The 21,253-nt window shown below is 43.8% G+C and overlaps 1 protein-coding gene across 42 annotated transcripts in view; it reads left to right on the forward strand.

Moving 5' to 3' along the window:
- Nucleotides 1–21,253, forward strand: part of LOC136434666 (filamin-C-like) — a 91,932-nt gene that overhangs the window by 36,197 nt on the left and 34,482 nt on the right. For 30 of the 42 annotated variants that reach the window (XM_066427603.1, XM_066427605.1, XM_066427611.1 and 27 more), the window contains 16 exons: nucleotides 29–244; nucleotides 2,975–3,137; nucleotides 3,664–3,723; nucleotides 5,418–5,618; nucleotides 6,289–6,537; nucleotides 8,075–8,212; nucleotides 8,872–9,162; nucleotides 10,353–10,546; nucleotides 11,107–11,364; nucleotides 11,845–11,968; nucleotides 14,216–14,467; nucleotides 15,236–15,328; nucleotides 16,773–16,967; nucleotides 18,547–19,404; nucleotides 20,112–20,285; nucleotides 20,807–20,970. In XM_066427603.1, coding sequence (XP_066283700.1) covers nucleotides 29–244; nucleotides 2,975–3,137; nucleotides 3,664–3,723; nucleotides 5,418–5,618; nucleotides 6,289–6,537; nucleotides 8,075–8,212; nucleotides 8,872–9,162; nucleotides 10,353–10,546; nucleotides 11,107–11,364; nucleotides 11,845–11,968; nucleotides 14,216–14,467; nucleotides 15,236–15,328; nucleotides 16,773–16,967; nucleotides 18,547–19,404; nucleotides 20,112–20,285; nucleotides 20,807–20,970 — 3,630 coding nt within the window. The other 12 variants (XM_066427624.1, XM_066427646.1, XM_066427648.1 and 9 more) reach the window with 10 other exon arrangements.

The raw sequence follows: 21,253 nt of genomic DNA on the forward strand, positions 1-21,253 counted from the left end.
TTGGGTTGGCTTCCATGTTGTTTTTCAGGTGCGCGTCTTCGGCAAGGGTGTCGAAGCGACCGGAAACCAGGTGGGCAGCCCCGCTCCCTTCACCATCGATACGTTCAGCGCCGGCGGCGGTGACGTCAAGGTTAGCGTGGAGAACCCCCGCGGGAAACAGGAGCAGTTCAAGCTGGAGGAGAACCTGAACAAGGCCAAGACTTACACCTGTACCTACACACCAACCATGGAGGGCACATATGTGGTAAGACTTACACCTGTACCTACACACCCACCATGGAGGGCACATATGTGGTAAGACTTATACCTGTACCTACACACCCACCATGTAGGGCACATGTGGTAAGACTTACACCTGTACCTACACGCCTACCATGGAGGGCACATATGTGGTAAGACTTACACCTGTACGTATACACACCAACCATGGAGGGCACATATGTGGTAAGACTTACACCTGTACCTACACACCAACCATGGAGGGCACATTATGTGGTAAGACTTATACCTGTACCTACACACCCACTATGGAAGGCACATATGTGGTAAGACTTACACCTGTACCTACACACCCACCATGTAGGGCACATATGTGGTAAGACTTACACCTGTACGTATACACACCAACCATGGAGGGCACATATGTGGTAAGACTTACACCTGTACCTACACACCAACCATGGAGGGCACATTATGTGGTAAGACTTATACCTGTACCTACACACCCACTATGGAAGGCACATATGTGGTAAGACTTACACCTGTACCTACACACCCACCATGTAGGGCACATTATGTGGTAAGACTTACACCTGTACCTACACACCAACCATGGAGGGCACATTATGTGGTAAGACTTATACCTGTACCTACACACCCACTATGGAAGGCACATATGTGGTAAGACTTACACCTGTACCTACACACCCACCATGTAGGGCACATATGTGGTAAGACTTACACCTGTACCTACACACCCACCATGGAGGGCACATATGTGGTAAGACCTACACCTGTACCTACACACCCACCATGGAGGGCACATATGTGGTAAGACTTACACCTGTACCTACACACCCACCATGTAGGGCACATATGTGGTAAGACTTACACCTGTACCTACACACCCACCATGGAGGGCACATTATGTGGTAAGACTTACACCTGTACCTACACACCCACCATGTAGGGCACATATGTGGTAAGACTTACACCTGTACCTACACACCCACCATGGAGGGCACATATGTGGTAAGACTTATACCTGTACCTACACACCCACCATGTAGGGCACATATGTGGTAAGACTTACACCTGTACCTACACACCAACCATGGAGGGCACATATGTGGTAAGACTTACACCTGTACCTACACATCCACCATGGAGGGCACATATGTGGTAAGACTTATACCTGTACCTACACACCCACCATGGAGGGCACATATGTGGTAAGACTTACACCTGTACCTACACACCAACCATGGAGGGCACATATGTGGTAAGACTTACACCTGTACCTACACACCCACCATGGAGGGCACATATGTGGTAAGACTTACACCTGTACCTACACACCCACCATGTAGGGCACATATGTGGTAAGACTTACACCTGTACCTACACACCCACCATGGAGGGCACATATGTGGTAAGACTTACACCTGTACCTACACACCTACCATGGAGGGCACATATGTGGTAAGACTTACACCTGTACCTACACACCAACCATGGAGGGCACATATGTGGTAAGACTTACACCTGTACCTATACACCCACCATGGAGGGCACATATGTGGTAAGACTTATACCTGTACCTACACACCCACCATATGCATGGAGTCTTAAATTTGCTGAGTTGGATTGAAAAATCTTCTTCAAATTTGTATAATTGTACCTATACCCCATCCATGGAGACTACTTAAGTTGTGTGGTATACAGTAACTGTTAATTCATGTGGCTTTACGGCTTACTGAGCCATGCAAGGATGACATACATTTGCTTCTGATGGATTGAAAGTTTTGAGATGAGACTAACACAAAGAACTTCTATTCTAATCTCAAACGTTACCTTTTCCCAAGCTTCTTTGTACAGCTGTTAGCCTCAAGGCCATGAAACAGATACCTGTTTAGTTTGGTTAATTCCGTTTGCTTTCTTTACAAGATCCCTGGCCTTCATGTGGGCTTGTATATCTTTTGTGACATTGTCACTTTACAAAACTACAAAGCAGAGACAACAAACATGTCCATGCTAAAGCTACAAAACACAGAATTCAGGAAACAGCACAGAATGTCACAATTGAAAAAAGAACTTGCTCGCCAAGTAAAGCCAGCTGACATGAGTATAATAAATAGACTCAATAAATTTGACCAAAACCTATTGATTCTTAATTCTGGTAATGAGATAATTACAGTTAGCTTAATTGCAAATTCTTGCCAAAAGGCTAATCATAAGTACAGTCAAACCTAGTCGGGCAGCCACCTGGTATAGGCAACCGCCTCCAGTCACAAGCAACATCAAAACAGTCCCATCCATTTCTACATAGTTAACCCTACCCTGTCCTAAGCAACCACCTGTCCTCAGCATTTATTTTTCCTCATTCCAGTTCATTGCTGAATCCAGGTTTGACTGTAACAAGATAAAAGATATTTGGAGTTTCTTTTTACACAACCAGAAATCTCACCTGCTGACCTTCCGGTGTCTGTCAGACACCTTCCTCAGAGCTTCTGACTGGAATACTGCTTCTCGCCGCTATAAGTAGCCGATGTAGGTGGCGCTTTTGCAGCGAAAACGCAATCCCAAACGTGGCTGAGCTTGTATCCCCCCTCGTCTCGGTTCTACCAACCTGATGAAATTATTTTCGGAAGAAAAAAGATGAACAAAGAATGAAGGAGGATAAATTACACACTGTAACATGTGAACCAGTCAAACTGGTATGAACTAAAACATGTGCTGCTTCTTGTGCTCTTAGGTGAAAGTGGTCTTTGCTGGCAAGGAAGTGCCCAAGAGCCCCTTCAAGGTGGGCGTGGCTGCTAGCAAGAGCGACCCCAGCAAGTGCTCGGCCAAGGGACCCGGGCTCGAATCCGCCGGCGTTGTTGCAAACAAGGCGACTTACTTCGATATCTTTACAGCAGGTGAGACATCAGACCGGAAGGGAATTAACCAGTCAATGACAGATTTTAGTATCTTAATTTTAATCTTGTGTTGTAATAATTGTCCTTTGTGTTCGTTTGTTGCCAACAAAATATGCCAAAAGTGAGCAGTACCGTAGTTGTGGTGTTGGTCAACTTGTATGTTGAATTGTCTTGCACTTACTATGTTTGTGGAAGTACTTGGTAGGTTTAACTGCACAAGTGTGATTTTCACAACTTAGCTTCACTCTGCGTGTATTAACAGCGATCGGTATTTGTGCACAGGCTTAAAAATGGTCATTTCAGCCACTTGCTATATGTTTGTTGCACTTAAAACTCAAAAGGCACTTACATGTGCAAATAAAAGGCACCACTATGTACCTGCCCAGATTCATTATCGAATAATGACTACAGCAATGCTTCTTTGGTGTTCTCTTGCCCCTCCTCCTCACACTTTGGGTGCGGTTATTTACCCTTCACTGAATGCATGACTGTTTTCTGTTGGCTGGCTTGCCTGGATCGAAACCAGTCGGTGAAGACGCCGGTCTTGTGCGAACCAAAGCGGCCCGTATGGAACAAACGCACAATGGTAAACATAAACAACGGTAAACGTAAACAAAAGAGAGCAGAAAATGCTGCTAGAGATACTACTGGTACTGTAACAGAAGAGCCTAATCTGATGTTGCTTAGCTTTCACACTTTTGATATGCTTACTCTAGCTAGCTTGCACGGCATGCTTTCTTTGCAGAGTTATTGTGGTTCTTCTTACACATCTTTTATTTCATTCAGTGCTTGCTTCTAAGTTAGCATGTTCTTTTCCCAAAACATCGTTCTATGTAGAGAAATACATTGTGTGTAATGCAAGTGTCTAAGACAGCAGTTAACATGCAATATATATCTTGTTACCGTTCAAAGATACAGTACTGAAAAATGTGATACATGTACTAATCTTGGTGACGTTACGAGCATAACATAGATTTTGGCTGCCTTGTAAACAGCATGTAAGATAACTAATAGTAATATCACAGAAAGAAATGTTCCTTACATACTGTATTAAAACACTAGGTTACATACATGTAGTAATGGTTAACAAGTGTTGTTGACCAAAAAATGAATGTGTTTTAAACATTGGTGTCCTGATTGACCCCCTTGTCCTCTCCTCTACTAGGCTCTGTTAGGTCTCCCCTCTTCCCTCCTCTAGAAAAGGGCCCAGGTAACTCGATTGGCAGCACCTTTCTCCCACCCTGTCCTCGTGTTTCTCTGCACTGATCCACCGCCCCACTTTTTCCTGCACTGTAGTGTTACGTCTTGAGCTTGCCGGACCTGTTTTTTTTTTGTATAACGTCTGCTAACATATTGCCACCAGGGTACATAAGTCTGCCTCCATGAAAAGATATGCCCAACATCTCTCAGTGTAATGTACTCTAGATATATAAAAACTGTGCATACCTGAGAGGTGCTGCACAAGAGATCTCTCAAACGCACTGTTTGGCAAAGTGGCGGACTTATATGACCCGGCAGATTAATGTTAATGGAGGTTACAAAGTTTTTTTGCACCACAACTCTCCCTTCTCTTAGACCTGAAAACGAAACCCTTTTTCTTTCTGAAAAGTGGTTTGCCTTGTTCCTGTGAAGCATGTTGTCTTGTGTATGCGCAAAAAACACCCCAAAAGAGGACACCATCTTTCAAGATTGTGGAAGGGTTCTCTTCCACAGAATTTGCATCTTAAAACAAGAAGATTAGAAGGAATGTTATGTCGAAGAAAGAGTCAAGAAAACGTTTTTAGAGGGATTGTTTGCCAAGGGTTGCATCGTGTTCTTTAAGACTTACAAGATTGCATCTTGAAAGACTGTTTGTGATATCCAGCTAGATTCTGACACATTATGTTTTTTGGTTCCCCACATCTTACAATAGGTTTCCTATCATCTCTTGCACAACATGGAATACTTCTGCACCAGTCTGTCTTCTTGTGTTATATTTTATTTTTCAGCCACTGTTATTTCATTTGTGCCTCTTCTACAAACAAGCTTTTGTTAGTTTGATTTATTTACATGTTTACACCTTACTTTGCTGTTTTCTCCCCACAGACTGTTACCATTTCTCACAGAGACTGCGCATCACCCTGTGAAAGCCTCTTATTTCCCTCTATATGACATACATGTACAAAACTTGTGATGGCATATTTTTCTCTTTCTTCACAAGTTCACTCCCAAGTCCAGTTTTACATTTCACAAACCTCATAGATAACGTTCTGATGACCTTTGTCCTTTGAACCCACGAAGGTGCTGGGCCGGGCGCTGTGAACGTGGTCATCGCCGACCCCGACGGTAAGATGAACACGGTTCCCGTGGAGATGGAACAGACTGGCGACGGACAGTTCCGCTGCACGTACAAGCCCCTGAAGATGGGCATCCACACCATCACGGTCACCTTCGACGGCAGCAACATTCCAAAGAGCCCCTTCAAGGTCCACGTGGCCATGCGTAAGTTTATCGTCATCTCACGACTTAGAATTCAACTTTTTGTGATCGTTGGCAGAGAAAACTTTAAAAAACTGTGAGGTGACATTTGTTGATGTGTGTGTAATTAGTAATTCTGTATGAATTACAAGGTTGATAAAAGATCTACCATTTCTTTGATGAACGATGTAGTTAGATGTTTACACCTCTGTAGCAAGGTAGAATATGCCCCTGGTTCTTAAGGGGCAAAGTTTTATATTCTCACTGACCACACAGGCTCTCACAGGTTTCATGTACAATATAGAAAAATGTATATTTACATGCTGACAGAGGTGAACTTGAAAACTTCAATGTCGTTTCTCTGTTGTATCTTTAGTTAGTTTTATCTTAAAGTTTGTGAAGCAACACATTAGTGTATGGGACGTCAAATTATGAAGTTCAGACACCCCTACTCTAATCCATGCTAACTGATAAATGGATATGCATTCTTGTGACAAAAATCTGTATCAAAGATAGTAATCCTATTGATAATAGAGTGCAAACTAAAATTCAAGGTAGTGTAACCAGTTCTTTGAAACCCACACCTTCATGCATGACCTCCTTGTGTAAAGTTGCCATTAATTGGTAGCCAGATTTGCCCTCAGCTTTGCTGAATGATTTACCCACTAACAGCCAATTTGCCTGTGATCCGTAGCGAAAGAAGAACCCGCCTCTGATACAGGAATGCTTATAGACTTTGGCGACGCCTCACCGCCCAAGGGGAGTACGCAAAAGAAGGAGACTCCCCCAGCGTTCTCCTCACCAGATCTGCTCCTGGATGATGGTGGGAGCCTCGGCACTAAATCCCCCTCTGACCCTCTCTCTAACCAACAAGCTCTTAAACCTGACTCTAGCCAAGACCTGCTCGGCCTTGACTCTGAAACTGAAGAAGAAGACGAGGATGGTAATTGTATGATGAGCACATGTGGGGGGTGGAGAGGGTATTAAGGAAGGGGACTAAGGAAGGGTTTTGGTGGGTTGGGTGGTTAAGTGATACACTCCGGTTGATACACTTACTTACAGGCTTGCTCTCATTTAGCACTGGCCACTCTAAAGTTGGAAAGACACTAAAAAGTTGGAATTTCGAACACACTTAGTTGCCCAAAATCTTAGTTTATTCATAACTACGTCATTTTGGAAGCACAAAGATGCCTTTAAAAAGACTAGATGAAATTTGACTGTTAAACCAGTGACATTCAAGTTAAAATCTGAGGCTTCAAATACCTTGAAACTTGGAACATGACATTCCAATTTTACAGGGACCAGTGTTACACATGAAATTCTGCACTTTCCAACCCTCTCATCATCCCACCCTCTTTGCTCAACGTTGTGATGGACACTTCTCTCTTTCTCTCTCTCTCTGTCTTCCCTTCCATTGTGTTGTCTCGTCCGTGTGTCCGTGCGTGCGTGTATATGTGTGCTGCCATCGCTGTACATTCTCGCCACAGTAATCGTAGAAAAGCCCATGGCTAAAATTGCCCCCCAAGTACAGGCTGTCCCCCAACCTCCTCCGAAGCCAAAGAAACGTACGAGCTGCACTGCTTTCTACGAGTGTGTATCACATACTGACCTATGACCTCTGCACCTTGCATACCCTGTTGTCTTGGGGGACATTTGCTGTTCCCATTGCACCTTCAGTCTGGGACAAATCAAAAGTACAGTCAAACCTGTACAAGTGACCACCTCAACATAGGGACCAATGTGACCACATTTTGGTGTTCCCTGAGATCATTTTTCCCATTGACACAAATATTAAAGATCCTGTCTATGGTGACCACCTGTTCACATAGACCACATTTTATTGGGTCCCCTGAGTGGTCTTCTTGGGCAGTTTTGACTGTATTCTTGCGAAGAAAGCTCTTGAGAAGAGAAAAATCATGATAGACCCTCTCTGTTTCTGCCTTGACTTGTCTGAACTGTCCCTTGTGTGAAACATTGTGCGAAATCCTAGTTTTTGTTGTGACATGTGGCTGTTTGTGTACATGTCTGCATGACAGTGCATTTTCCATCGGTTGCAACACTGCCATCCTTTGTTTACCCATGGAACATCCATTTCTCTGTCCTATCACTCAGTTTCAGTAGATGTCTGTTGCTGTAAAAACGTCCACGTCTGATCTATCTAAAGCTGCTGTAGATAACGTTAAGTTTGTAGATGGGAGTGAAGGTTCGGTACTTTGACGGTGTTTGGTTTATTTGTTATTCACAGGTTGCATGGCTTTTTTATTTTTTATTTCTACTTCTCTTCCTTCTTTCCAGGATGTTCCTTCAATGGTGATGCTGGCTTGTAGTGACTGTAATGCAATGAAGAGATGTTGCATGTAGTCGTACATGTATGTACTGCCTTGTAACGGTGGTGTTGTGGGTTATGGTCTAACAGCAATGGTCAGGAAATACCCGCCCTTTGGATGTCGTTAATGACGGTTTGGTTTATGTTCTTGCAGCTGTGAATGCTGCAGCATGCAGAGCGTATGGACGCGGTATCCAAGCCCGCGGCGTCCGCGCCAAGGAGGTCGCAGATTTCCGCGTGGTGACCAAAGCCGCTGGGCAGGGAGAAGTGAAAGTGTCCGTCATCGGACCAGGTAAATTTCCTCTTTCTGAAAAAGTCTAATATTCATTTTGTTATTGAATGTGAATAAGCTTGCATGGTTCAGTAGTGAGTAACTTTGCCTCTAAATTTGTAAGGTTCATATTTTCTTTCGTGTCTGGATTAATGGAAAATGAGCTTTCCAGTCAGCTAAACTTGATTAAGATACGAAAAAAGGGTGCTCGAATCAAAACCTGACATTTTCCTGGCCAGTGTTTTGGTAACTCCTCAGCTACCTACTCAGGGCCCAAATTGAGTCTATTGCAGCCATTTACTTGATAGGTCTTGAGTTAAGAACAGCATATTCCAATGACGTACCAACTTGATGAAACTATTCATGGATAAAGACCCCATTTTATTTTTCAATTACATAACGTTGGAGCACCTGTTGTTTCCATGTGTCATGGAGATGGCAGTTAAAACCTCAACTTCTGACTCACCATTCTGATGAAGCTATAATTATTATTCATAAATGAAGGTCATTTTTTTATTCCATGACGTTGGACCATGTGTATTTTCCAGGTGGTACGGAGATGCCAATCAAGAACCTCAATTTCCTCTGACTTAACCTGATGAAGCTATTAGTATTCATGGATTAAGATCCTTAGAATTTAGTTTTTTATTCCATGACGTTAGAACACGTGTATTTTCCAGGTGGAATGGAGATGCCAGTGAAGGTGGCAGACCAGGGTGACGGTAACTACGCCTGCCAGTACCGGCCGGGCAAGCCTGGCGTCTACAAAGTCAACATCACTTTCAGCGGACAGCACATCCCAAAGAGCCCCTTCACCGTCAACGTCGGTTCCGAGGCTAAGCCGTCCCGGATTCGCGCGTACGGACCCGGACTCGAGGGCGGCCAGGTCGGCCACCCTGCCGAGTTTGTCGTAGAGACCGCGGGAGAAGATATTTCAGGTCTAGGTGGGTATGAAGCGACCAAAGGACTAGGTGGGTATCAGAAAAAAGGGCATAAATCAATGGAAATCCTAAGAGGTGGTGAGTCTAGGTGACCCATGGCCATGTACTTGGTAGGTACAAGACGAACACGCAAGTTCAAATTCATCCCTTTTCCTTGGGTGTCGGTGAGTCCTATCCCAAATTTTACACCTTTCATATTATTAACATCCCCCTCCCCCTTATTTATACCCTTATTATTTATTGACTTAATTTCTAATATTTTGGGTGACATCTCCCTATATCCCCTCAGTTGGCCTAAACACCCCTTCCCCTTGGGTTTTCATTGACAAGTGTATGAGGTGTGATGACATGACTAACATGGGGTTAATGACCCCTATACCACCCCATCTTGTGCTGTGGTGGTTCAGGTAAGGTGGAGTTAACACTGCATGTGGTGATGTTGTTTTTAATGCATGTGGTTTTCAGCATGTTGGCATGTGTATCATTGCATTTTCATCTGCATATCATCTTTACATCATGCAACCAGTCCATCGGTTTTTCATTTCGTTTTGTTACATTTCATGCCTCTATTATTTACCAACATTGCATATGATGCCACTACTTTCATTTCATGATTCATACAACTGTAATTCCACCATCGATTGACATTCTAATTTTTCTATTACCATGCGTGATTGTTCACTCAAAACATCATTTACCAACTGAGCATCAACAAATCCATTCTTCCCTCGACCCAATCCCTTTCCTCTTAACTCATGATTTGGCTGTGGGTTTCTAGATGGTGTTAATTTGGTGTTGGAGCATGAACGATTGGTTTGTCTAGAAGAACAGTATTACCACGCATATACAGGAAAGAACAAACTTTCCTGGAAAAACTACATGGACAAGAATACCTGTAGGAGTTAGAACCTGCATTATACATAGCCACTGACAGTAGGTTATTTACGTAGCCACACTTTTGCTGTGGCAGATATATTTAGGTTACAGCTTAACCCGATTGGCTGTGCATGGCTACGTACTTTGTTCATACTTAGATGTTACTGTTGTTGTGGACTGGGTGTTATTGAAGCTGTTGTTTAACCTTCTCCCTGCTGCCTAACCTGGTAACCAATTCAAATTTGGTGCCAAAAGACTACCGTAGCAGGCTGGAGGTTAAAACAGTGCAATTGATGCTTTTCGAAAACTTAATTGTAGAATTTCTTCTAAAAAAACAACAACAGGCTTCTCCATCGAGGGTCCGTCACAAGCGAAGATTGAATGCCATGACAACGGGGACGGGTCATGTGACGTTGTGTACTGGCCGACGGAGGCCGGGGAGTACGCCGTGCACATCGTGACGGACGAGGAGGACATCGCCAACAGCCCTTACATGGCGCAGATCAGACCTCAAGACAAGAAGTTCACTCCTGGACAGGTAGGGGGCAGTTTTTCTACTTCTGTATCTCTGACGTCTTAGTTTGTTTGATTCCACATCAAGCAACTCTGGTAATTCAGAAGCTTCGAATGGCTGTGATGATACCTGGAATTGAAGTTGGCCTTAATTGGAAGGACACAAAGGGTTGTCGTAAGAAATGCATTCTGTAGTTTGACAGAATGACTGGAAAAGTTAAGAATCATCATGAATTTTCATTTAAGAGTTAGTATTTGATGACAAAGGGATCTTTAGAATGTGCTGTAGCATTGTGAAACAATAATGAAAATTCAAGCTTATCATTGATCACTAGGCAGTTCTTAAAAGGTGTGTTGTAGCTGTTTTGTAAAGACATAAATACACATGTGATGAGATGAACAACAATGTTCACATTGTTCTTTGCACACCACCAAGAGATATTGTGCCAATGTTACGTTTTTTACGTTTTTTAGTCCTTTAGTCCTTTTACTACCTTCATCAGGGCAATACTGGCTGGTTCTACTTCCCACTGTTCGTGGAAGAATGATTATAACAATGTTTTACTCTATGATGTTTTTATCAAGGTGAAAGCATACGGACCAGGACTGGAGAAGACGGGCATCGTCGTGGGCCGCCCTGTCGAGTTCACCGTGGACGCCAAGAAGGTCCCGCCGGGCCAGCTGCAGATCTGGGCCTACGACCAGGAGGCGGAGAAGGTGGAGGTGAAAGTGCGCGACAACGGGAACAAGACTTACACCTGCTCGTACACGCCGGTCAAGGCCATCCGCTACACCATCGACGTGTCCTGGGAGCAGGTCAACATTCCCAACAGTCCCTTCAGGGTCAGTATCTTCTTGGTTTTCATTCTGTCCAGTTTGTAAAATGCATTTCTTAATTCAGTGCTCACTTTCCATGACTGCATGTTTGCATCATTTTTATTTGTGGAAGGATGAAGCACAGATGAGTAGCTTAAGGTCCCATTGCAACAGCAAGAAAACTATGAAAGCCCACATTGTCAAGGCGCAGTGGCATAAGACATTACAACATCTGGACGTTCCCACAGGTGTAGATGAAGATTCAATAGATGATGATGAATACAATGTCATGTACATGTATGTGTCAAAGCTGGTATGTTACGCCGAAGGGCTTTTATATCAGCTATATGTACAGAATACAGATACAGAAGCTGTTGTGTTACACCAGAGGGCGGTTATACCTGAGCTATAAAAAATACAGAAGCTGGTGCAAAGGGTGGTATACATGTGATGTGTATACAGATAACAGATGATCACTGACACGTACAGTTGTATCTGTGTTTGTAGGTGCATGTTGCAGAGGGCAGCTACCCCAACAAGGTGCGTGTGTACGGCCCTGGTGTGGAGAAGACTGGCCTGAAGTCAGGGAAGCCCACACAGTTCACCGTGGACTGCACTGAAGCAGGCAGTGGTGGGTATACTTTTACATAAATGTACCAAAATCTCTGTGTGCAACATTCTCTTGATTGTTGTCATGTCTCCTATTGGCTGTAACAAGTACTGCAGTTCTAGTGTACAGTATTTTGAAACTTGGTGAATATGACAGTTCTTTTGATGTGACAAATGCCTAATTTTCATAAATGAATCCTTGATGGTCCATCAAGGTTAGACATCCAGATAGTAAAGATATGCCAAATAGCAGTTACTCAGGCATCTTGATAGGCTGTTCGACAGAACTTGTTCAGTCAGTGTCACTGACGAAAGGTAGTGGATACTACCTGAAAGGTCTGACCATTTCCAAATTTTATCCAGTTGCTTGAATAACTGCGATTTGGTGATTCCTTCATTGCTTCATCTGGTTCTTGATAGCTTGGTGATATGTACAGTGTAAACAGATAAAGACGATTTGTAAAAAGTTAGCTGTTTGAAAAAGTGCAATAATAAGCAAATTATTAAGGTATAAATGTGTGCATGAACACTATGGACATGTACAAAATGTGGTACCAATTACTTCACTGTAGTAGGCCAGAAATACCTCTCACAAAAAATTCTACAGATTCCTCTCCGCAAATGTCGCTGCCTTTTATAGTCCTGTTCACCATTTGTCTGAACTAACCATGTAATAAGGAGCCTAACGATCACGGCAGATGTTCTCTGTCTGGAAGATAAGGGCTTCTTATCAGATCTTAAGAATCCAAAGTGTCTGTCCAACGACTTAGGCTGGCATTGGAGGACAGATATAAACTAATAGAATTAAGACATGTGTTTGGTCAATCATGTCTCTATCAGAAAGAAATGTCTATTATTTTGGAGAAAGGGGTAAATTCTGATTCATCATTCTCAATGACTTCAACATTTTTTTATCATTTCCTAGAAGCATGTTATGGAGTTTTTGTTAATGCTATGTGTTACTGATTCTTTGAGGGTAAGGGACATTCAAAAGTTCTCATGATTATTAAATACATACTGCTGCAGTACAACATATGTGATACACTTACCATATATTCTTTGGACTGAAACAACATTTTGAAGTCATGATGTTTACATTACAGAACATTACATTGTATCTTCGCAGCAGCTTTGTTGTCTAATATACTAATGATAGTAATAGCTTAGATAGTCATCAACTTATACACAGTACCTAACTGCGATAGATACCCTGCATGTATTTTTACTCTGTAGACTAAAACCTTTGTGTAGAGGTAGCCCTACACGCATGCTTCATTTTGCACTTGACTAATCTCCAAGCAGATGTCTGGGTAGAAAAGATTACGTCTTTCTGGCTGCGCCATCGTAGCATATCAGAAAAATGTTACGTTTTCCATCCTAACGTCTACTTGGAGATGACCCCTGTCTTGTGTGTCCCCTAACCACCAGCATGCAGGGTGAGAAGGAAAACACTCACAGCTTTTGAGTTGTACAAAGAGCATTTCTGGGAGCTCTTTCAGGGCAAGGCCAACAGCGATTTGGACAAGGCAGCTGTAGCTGGTATGGTGCAATGTTACAATCATCACCCAGCCTCAAATCAACTGTCCTGTGCTGAGTGTGGCTGTCTGCCCTCAAATGTGCCATTCTGATACTCTCACCATTAATACTTCTTCAGTCTGCTTTCAAGTCACAAAGGACTCTCCTGTGGTTGCAGAGGGTCACACTGTTCCATCTACATTGTCAAAATTACCAACTTTATTTCTTTTAACTTTTTCGATGCTGCCTTTTTTTTGTTTCGAAAAATCCCTATGCAATTTAATTTCTTCCAATTTTACACCCCCTTCCCCAATTCTTCTTGGCAAGACCCCTATCAACACGCTCAAAAATTCTCTAAATGTCAGGTCCCTAAAACACCTGCCAACAATTTGATTCCAGCTGTCTTTTCTAAAGCAAACATTTTCACCTCAGAGAACACTCCAGACATTAAATGCTTCCCAGTCCCTTTCACGCACTACAATTTAGTACCTGTTGCACAGACCCTTCCCATTTGTGCACAATAATGTAGTATTGATAAAGTATAGCTCCCTGCATGTAAAGTAATATCTATTATTATTCATGATACACAGTCATGTAGATCCCTGAAACTAACTATTAATATTTTCTCCCTCCCTTTCCTCCATACATTTTGTATCAATGTGAACTGCATGTATGAAAATATTACTATTCAGCTGTAATTGTTTTACAAACATGATTTTAAATTTTGACATTTTTTTTCGAATTTAAATCCCAGGTGACGTCAGCATTGGTATCAAGTGCTCCCCCGGCGTAGTCGGAGAGAGGGAGGCGGACATCGACTTCGACATCGTGAAGAACGACAACGACACGTTCACGGTGAGCTACGTCCCGCCCGCGGCCGGGCGCTACACCATCATGGTCATGTTCGGCGAGCAGGAGATCCCCAAGAGCCCCTTCACCATCCAGGTGGAGTCGTCCGGAGACGCCAGCAAGGTGCGCGCCGAGGGGCCTGGTCTGGAGCCGACAGGTGAGACATGATCTGTTTACTGTACTGATTTATTTATTTATTTATTTATTTATTTCGATTTACCACAATTGTGGAAGGATTGACATAACAGGTGAACTATCACCTTTTCAAGATGTCATCCCAGACCGGACTGTAAGGTTTGGACCATCGCACACTGGGGCATGCCCCTACTCTTTTTCGAAAGGTGTGGTGGGTTCTTTAACGTGCGCGGGGTGTGGCTCTCCCCAAACACGGGACCTCCATTTCACGTCCTATCCGAGGGACGTTCCTAACCCTAGATGAGCTAGGTACTCATTTACACCTGAGTGAAGTGAGGAAAATTGCCTGTCGGCCACATCATCTTATGTTCTTTGTTTTCAGAGGCATTTTAGAATAAATTTAAATGTTAGCAAGACAGAGGACTGTGAAGAAAGCCTGAATCTGACTGTATCCACTTTAAGGCCATTACCTTTCTTTAAGACTATGTATTCGTTATAAAGAGACCTCACCATATACACTTGATGATATGAGTTCTATGCCACAACAGTTTGGAAAGAGTGAAATGAAACTGATAATACAGTTTTGAATGTTACAAATTTGGACGGACAAAGACATATGTGTTGTTGTTGTTGTTACCTCATATGCAAGGCTTAGCTAAGTGTGGTTTCTCTGTGAACATTGGTAGCATAGTTTTAAGAATTACTACTATGACTGAGTCTTGCTTAACCTAACTTTTCATTGGTTCCCTGGTAAGCATCTAACTTAAGTGTATTTGGATTGAACCAACAGGTGTTGTGTCAGGAAAGCCCACCTACTTCACTGTCAACACACGTGGAGCCGGGGAGGGCAAACTGGACTTGGACTTCGTTGGACCATCCAGGGGTAAGGAACAGACACTTTTCGATACAATGTACATGTCCATATATATTATGCACCTGGATTTAAACGGCTATCTGTTAGCCTTGTGAGATTCTTGTTCTTGCAGCCGTTTCGGTTTCAATAATTTATGATGTCGCCTTGGCATTGAATGTTTGTACGCTGTTTTCTTTTGCACATTCAAACACAGATATCTTGGTTCTATCTGTGAGAAAAATTCAAGGCTCTGTCTGTCAGCACTCTGTTCTGAAGTCTTAAACATCAGCACAGAGTGCTTAATTCTTCCATGTAACCTCATGTCTGTAGTGGACCTAGAGACTGTCCCAGCATCACCTACTCAGGCTGTAATGCCTGTACCCACAACCCCCTTACCAGCCCCCACCTCTCCAACCATGGCCACTGCTGAACCACCACCAGTGTCACCAATGGCACCAGCATCTCCCATCTCTCCTGTACCACCAACCCCCACCATACCAGGATCTCCGACCACTCCTGTACCACCATCCACCACGTCTGCACAAGCTACTCTACTAATGTCCCCAGATATTCCTGTACCTTTGCCAGATACTGATTCGGCACCTCCAACCACTCCAACACCATCTGTGCAAGCTACTGGCCCACTGCCTCCTCCCACATCTGTGCCAGCTACCCCAACGGCACCTCCAACCACTCCTACACCATCTGTGCAAGCTACTGGCCCACTGCCTCCTCCCACTGTGCCAGCTACCCCACTGGCACCTTCAACAACTCCAGGACCTGTACTATCTGCACCAGTTATCATACCACCTCCACCCACCACTGTGCCAGCTACCTCACTGGCCCCTCCAACCACTCCAATACCATCTGCACCAGATACCCCACCAGCACCCCCTCCTCCAACAACTGTGCCAGCTGCCCCACCGACATCCCCTCAGCCCGCGCCATCTCCTGTCCCTCTCTCTCCTGGTCAGAAGAAAGTCTGGCCCCCTCCCTCACCCACAAGCCCTGGTGCACCCCCCTCTACACCAACGTCTGTATCTAAACCCCCAGTCGGCCCGTACAGTGCGGGTGAGTCCACACATACAGCAGGAGTGTTGTATAACCCCCTGCTACGGACAACTACCCTCTCTCACAAAACTCAAAAGTCAAATGCATACTTAGTCTTACAATGTACAAGCTGATGAAAAACAATTGAATTAATTTTCTCAGGGTTATGGCAACTTTCTAATCTTATGACTTCATTGAAGATTTGCATTGAAAATGTGTTGTCTTGAAGCTGATATTGCTCGCACACTGTTAATGAAACTTTCTGCTCATACGTATTGTCAACATTTCTTTTTGCTGTCACCTTATGTACATTGCTTTGTTGGTTTATGACTGATCATGATGCTTTAAAGCACCAATATAAAAAGTAATCAGTAGTGTTGTTATTTACTATGTTATCTAATACTATTTACATCCAATCATACAGGAGGAGGAGCTAAGGATGTGAACATTGTGGACAACAAGGACGAGACCTTCACCGTCCACTACACCCCTGTGGCCGCCGGGCCCATGAACGTCAGCGTCAACTACGCCGGCAAGCCCATTCCCAAGAGCCCCTTCAAGGTCAATGTTGCCCCACCTGTTGACCTCAGCAAGGTCAAGGTCGATGGTCTTGGGGAAAGTAAGTCCTACGTTTTTTTTTTTTCTTTCTTTTCTTAGATTTCATTGGTATTCATGAAAGTTCTCTTAGACTATTGTAGTGCAACTGACAAGTATCATCATTATGACTGCTATCAGTTAGTAGTAAGGTGCTCTTTTCTTGCTGTAGTTCTTTGTTGCTTGTGCGGACCTGTTCATTCCTGTGCTTTGTTGCTTTATGTTGTTATCTATCTGCAAATTGCATTTCTGCGTGTGCACATTTATGTAGTCTTTATAGACTGGTGCTGGCTTTTCTCTTTCCTTGCACATAGGTGTAGTATAGACAAGGGCGTCTTGGCATTTTCTTGGATTGGGCATTGGGAAATCTTATATAATATAATCTACTCTTGCTAATTAAATCTTGACCTTCTTCTAATGGTGTTTTGACTGCTGAAAATGGTGGGTACATTGTATTACTAAAGCTTTTGCTGTAGCAGCTTTTGATCTCTAACTGTTTGCACCACGCAGCACAAATATGCCTGACTGTAACTCCGCTGTGTGCTTTACTTCTCATTAACATTGTGTGTAGCCTGGGTGCCATCCTAATTTCTACCGGGGCTCCTACACTCGCTACCCTCAAAAAATTATTTGAGGGTAGCGAGTGTAGGAGCCCCGGTAGAAATTAGGATGGCACCCAGGCTACATTGTGTGCTGTGTTTGAGTGAAAATTATTGACTAAAATACAGTCAAACCTGTACAAGTGACCACTTCAACATAAGGACCACCTGGCCAATGTGACCACTTTTTGGTGATTCATTTACAATAGGTAATATGCCCCATTGACACAAGCAGGTCTATAGTGACCACATAGACCAGATTTTTTTGGTCTCCCGAGTGGTCTTCTTAGGCAGTTTTGACTGTATAGGTGTTAAGAAAATTTGCATCAATTTGCCACTCAACCTTTGTACGATCCTTCCTGATTTGTCCATGTTTGTGATATTGCTTGATGTCTGTCTTCTGGATTGTGGTTTTATTTTGTTATAATTGTGATTCTCACTTGCTAAAACACTTGGGCTGACACCCCAAAAGTGTTTTCCCTACCACAACTGTAGGAAGTCTTATAGATCAGAAAGAATGATGATGATAATAGATCAGAAAGTTATAATCTGTTATGATTATAATAACATAATGATTGCAATCTACCCAAAACTCACAAAAATGTCACCATTTTTTGTGACACCTTTAGCCTGAATCGAATTTTACCTCTATAGGCTTTTCCCAAAAGGATGTAGGGAAAACACTACAAAACTGCTAAAAACTGTGTACGTTGCTTAATCCTACAAGTAGGCTTGTCTTGTCCTTATTTGTTCTTTTTCACTGTCCGTGAAGCCAAAAGGCTTGTGTTGAGCTTCCTTCTTTGAGTTCCTTGGTTTGAGTACATTTGCACACGAGAGTGACACTCACACAAACAGTCAACTCACATAACACGCTGTTTTACCAACCTTCCTACTGCCCCATCCAAGACGGGAAAACAGGATTTTTAAAATTCAAGGAAACCGGAAAGCCTCTTTAGTTATAGCAGTGACCACACTTTCTATATACACATTGGTCTTCATGTACAGAGGTGATCGTGAACCAGGAGAAGGAGTTTGTCGTGCACACGCGCGGCGCCGGCGGTCTGGGAGTCGTTGAAATCACCATCGTATCCGTCACCACTAAGATGGTACTGAAGACCACGCGCGTCGAGAAGAGAGGAGACGATTATGTCTGCATTTTCACCGCACTGGAGGTCGGCATGTACGCAGTGAACGTGAAGTACGATGGCTTGGTGGTCGACGGGAGCCCCTTCGGTTTCGAAGCTGTGCCCGGGGCGGATCCGAGCAAGGTCAAGGCGTACGGACCGGGGCTAAAGGGTGGAAAGGTCAACAGGGAGCAGACGTTCACCATCGACACCCGTGAGGCGGGTCAGGGCGGGCTCGGCCTGACCATCGAGGGTCCTAGCGAGTCGCGCATTGAGTGCAAGGACAGGGGAGACGGCACGTGTTCGGTCTCCTACTGGCCCGAGGACGTCGGAGAGTACAGCATCAACATCATGTTTGCCGACCATCACATCCCCGGGTCGCCGTTCCCCGCCAGGGTCGTCCCCGCACACGACGCTTCCAAGGTCAAGGCCAGCGGACCGGGGCTGTCGCCAGGCAACAAGGCTGGCGACCCCTGCGAGTTCACCGTGGACATCCGGGAGGCGGGTGAGGCCGAGCTCACCATCGAGGTCATCACGGAGACCGGCGAACGCGTGGACGTGAAGATCGAGGACACGCGCGACGGAACGTTCCGGATCAAGTACGTGCCGCAGATCGCGGGATCCTACACCATCACCATCAGGTACGGAGGGGACCCCATCCCGCAGGTCCCCATCAGGATCACCATCGAACAGAAGGTCGACGTCAGCGGCATCAGGTGCTACGGGCCCGGAGTCGAAGGTGACGCAACACGGAGTGACTTAACCCTCCCCCACTCTCTCCATTATAACTGCCATAGTCCCTGAAACTCACACATCCCCCACCTGAGGTCTACTAACAGCTGAAAGAGATGTCAGTGTCTGTCTGAAGATGATACATTCACATTGAAAAATCATGTCTTATAATGATGTTGAAGTCTCTGCTTTCCTATGTCAAATGTTTGAAATCTTGTGCTTTAGCCAGCTCTCTTGTGTAAGCTATATTGTTGACTGTCTTCTACACTTTCAATGTGAATGTTGTACTCTTCTTTCTGTGTGAGTTGCATTCTAGTATGTGCTTGCTTGAAAATGTATTCTCCTGTCTTTAGGTGCCTGCTGTTATAATTAGGATACCTCAAGAAATTCTATGTGCCAAATCTGACAACCCCCTACAAATGAAGAGCAGCATAATATTTCAGTGCCTTAAAGCAGTAATACAGCATGCACCTATTCAGTGCTGTATGAAAGGCAAAATCGGTGAAAACTGATTCATATGAAACACCACACTTTCATATTCCCTTCTCCCGATCACTTTCTTAAACCTTCTTGGTTCCCAAACCTTGATAATGATTATATGATTGTCATATAATTTGATTATCTTCAAAGCAATGAGAGTACCGAACTGAGTGTAGTTACAAAACGTTATATTTACAAAAGAACTAGACTAAAATGACTTGTTTGAACCAAAAGGTATGTTTGTGGATGCCCCAACGGACTTCACCATCGATGCGAAGTCGGTGAGCAAGAGGGGAGGAGACAACGTACGCTGTGTCGTACAGAATCCGTCTGGAGCCAAGACAGAGGCCGCGGTGAAGGACAACAGGGACGGGACATACACCGCCTCCTACACACCGTTTGAAGAAGGTGAGAGTTCCTCCATTTGTGTCTGATATTATGGTACTTCTTTCTCTTTGAGGTGTTGCTTATTTGAATGTCTGATTCAATATACTAAGTAGTTTTTACAGAATGATTTGATTATGTTAAATGCTGAATGTTTGACTGTATATTTAGCTTTAAACTTTTAGATGCTCTTTCATCAAAAAAGACAATTGGAAATATTTTCATGATGCTGTTGTTTTTTATAGTATTTGATGTAGTGCAAAGCAACCATTGTGGAGAAAAACTTGTATATGTCTGACTCAGCAATTCAGCTTTTGGCTACAACTTGTGGTTTAGATTTATCTAGTACACATGTAGATACATTTGAACTATAAATTTGATGGATACTTAGAATCTTTTATTGTCCTATTACCCATTTGAATCAAAGGGAGTCACCAATGAAATTGACATGTAGTTGTTCAGACACTGACACTTCGATGGTATGTTGTTTTATATCAAGAACGACTTTAAACTAATAGTATAATACACTTAATTGTATTCCCCAGGCCGCCACCTGATTGACGTGCTGTATGAGGAGCTGCAGGTGCCGGGAGCTCCCTTCAAGGTCCAGGCTAAGGAGGGCTGCGACCCGACCAAGGTGCGCGCCTATGGGCCGGGACTGGAGGGCGGACTCACCGACAAGCCGCAACAGTTCACCATCGAGACTAAGGTATGCAGAGACCTCTGGTGACTGTTTTAGGTACTACATTCATACAGTAGACGCAGTGGAACAATTCTTACTTAACATCACCAATAAACCACAACAGTTATTATAACCATGGAGACTGGTATGTTCGGTTAAAGTGTACAGAGACCTCTGGTGACTGTTGTAGGTATTGCATTCACAAAGTAGATACAGTCGAGCAAGTTTTACTTTACCTCACAAATAAACCTCAACAGTTCACCATTGAGCTGAGACTAAGGTACATTTGGTTGCAGTGCAGAGACCTCTG

The sequence above is a fragment of the Branchiostoma lanceolatum genome, chromosome 5, assembly GCF_035083965.1.
Source record: "Branchiostoma lanceolatum isolate klBraLanc5 chromosome 5, klBraLanc5.hap2, whole genome shotgun sequence".
Taxonomy (NCBI): Eukaryota; Metazoa; Chordata; class Leptocardii; order Amphioxiformes; family Branchiostomatidae; genus Branchiostoma; species Branchiostoma lanceolatum.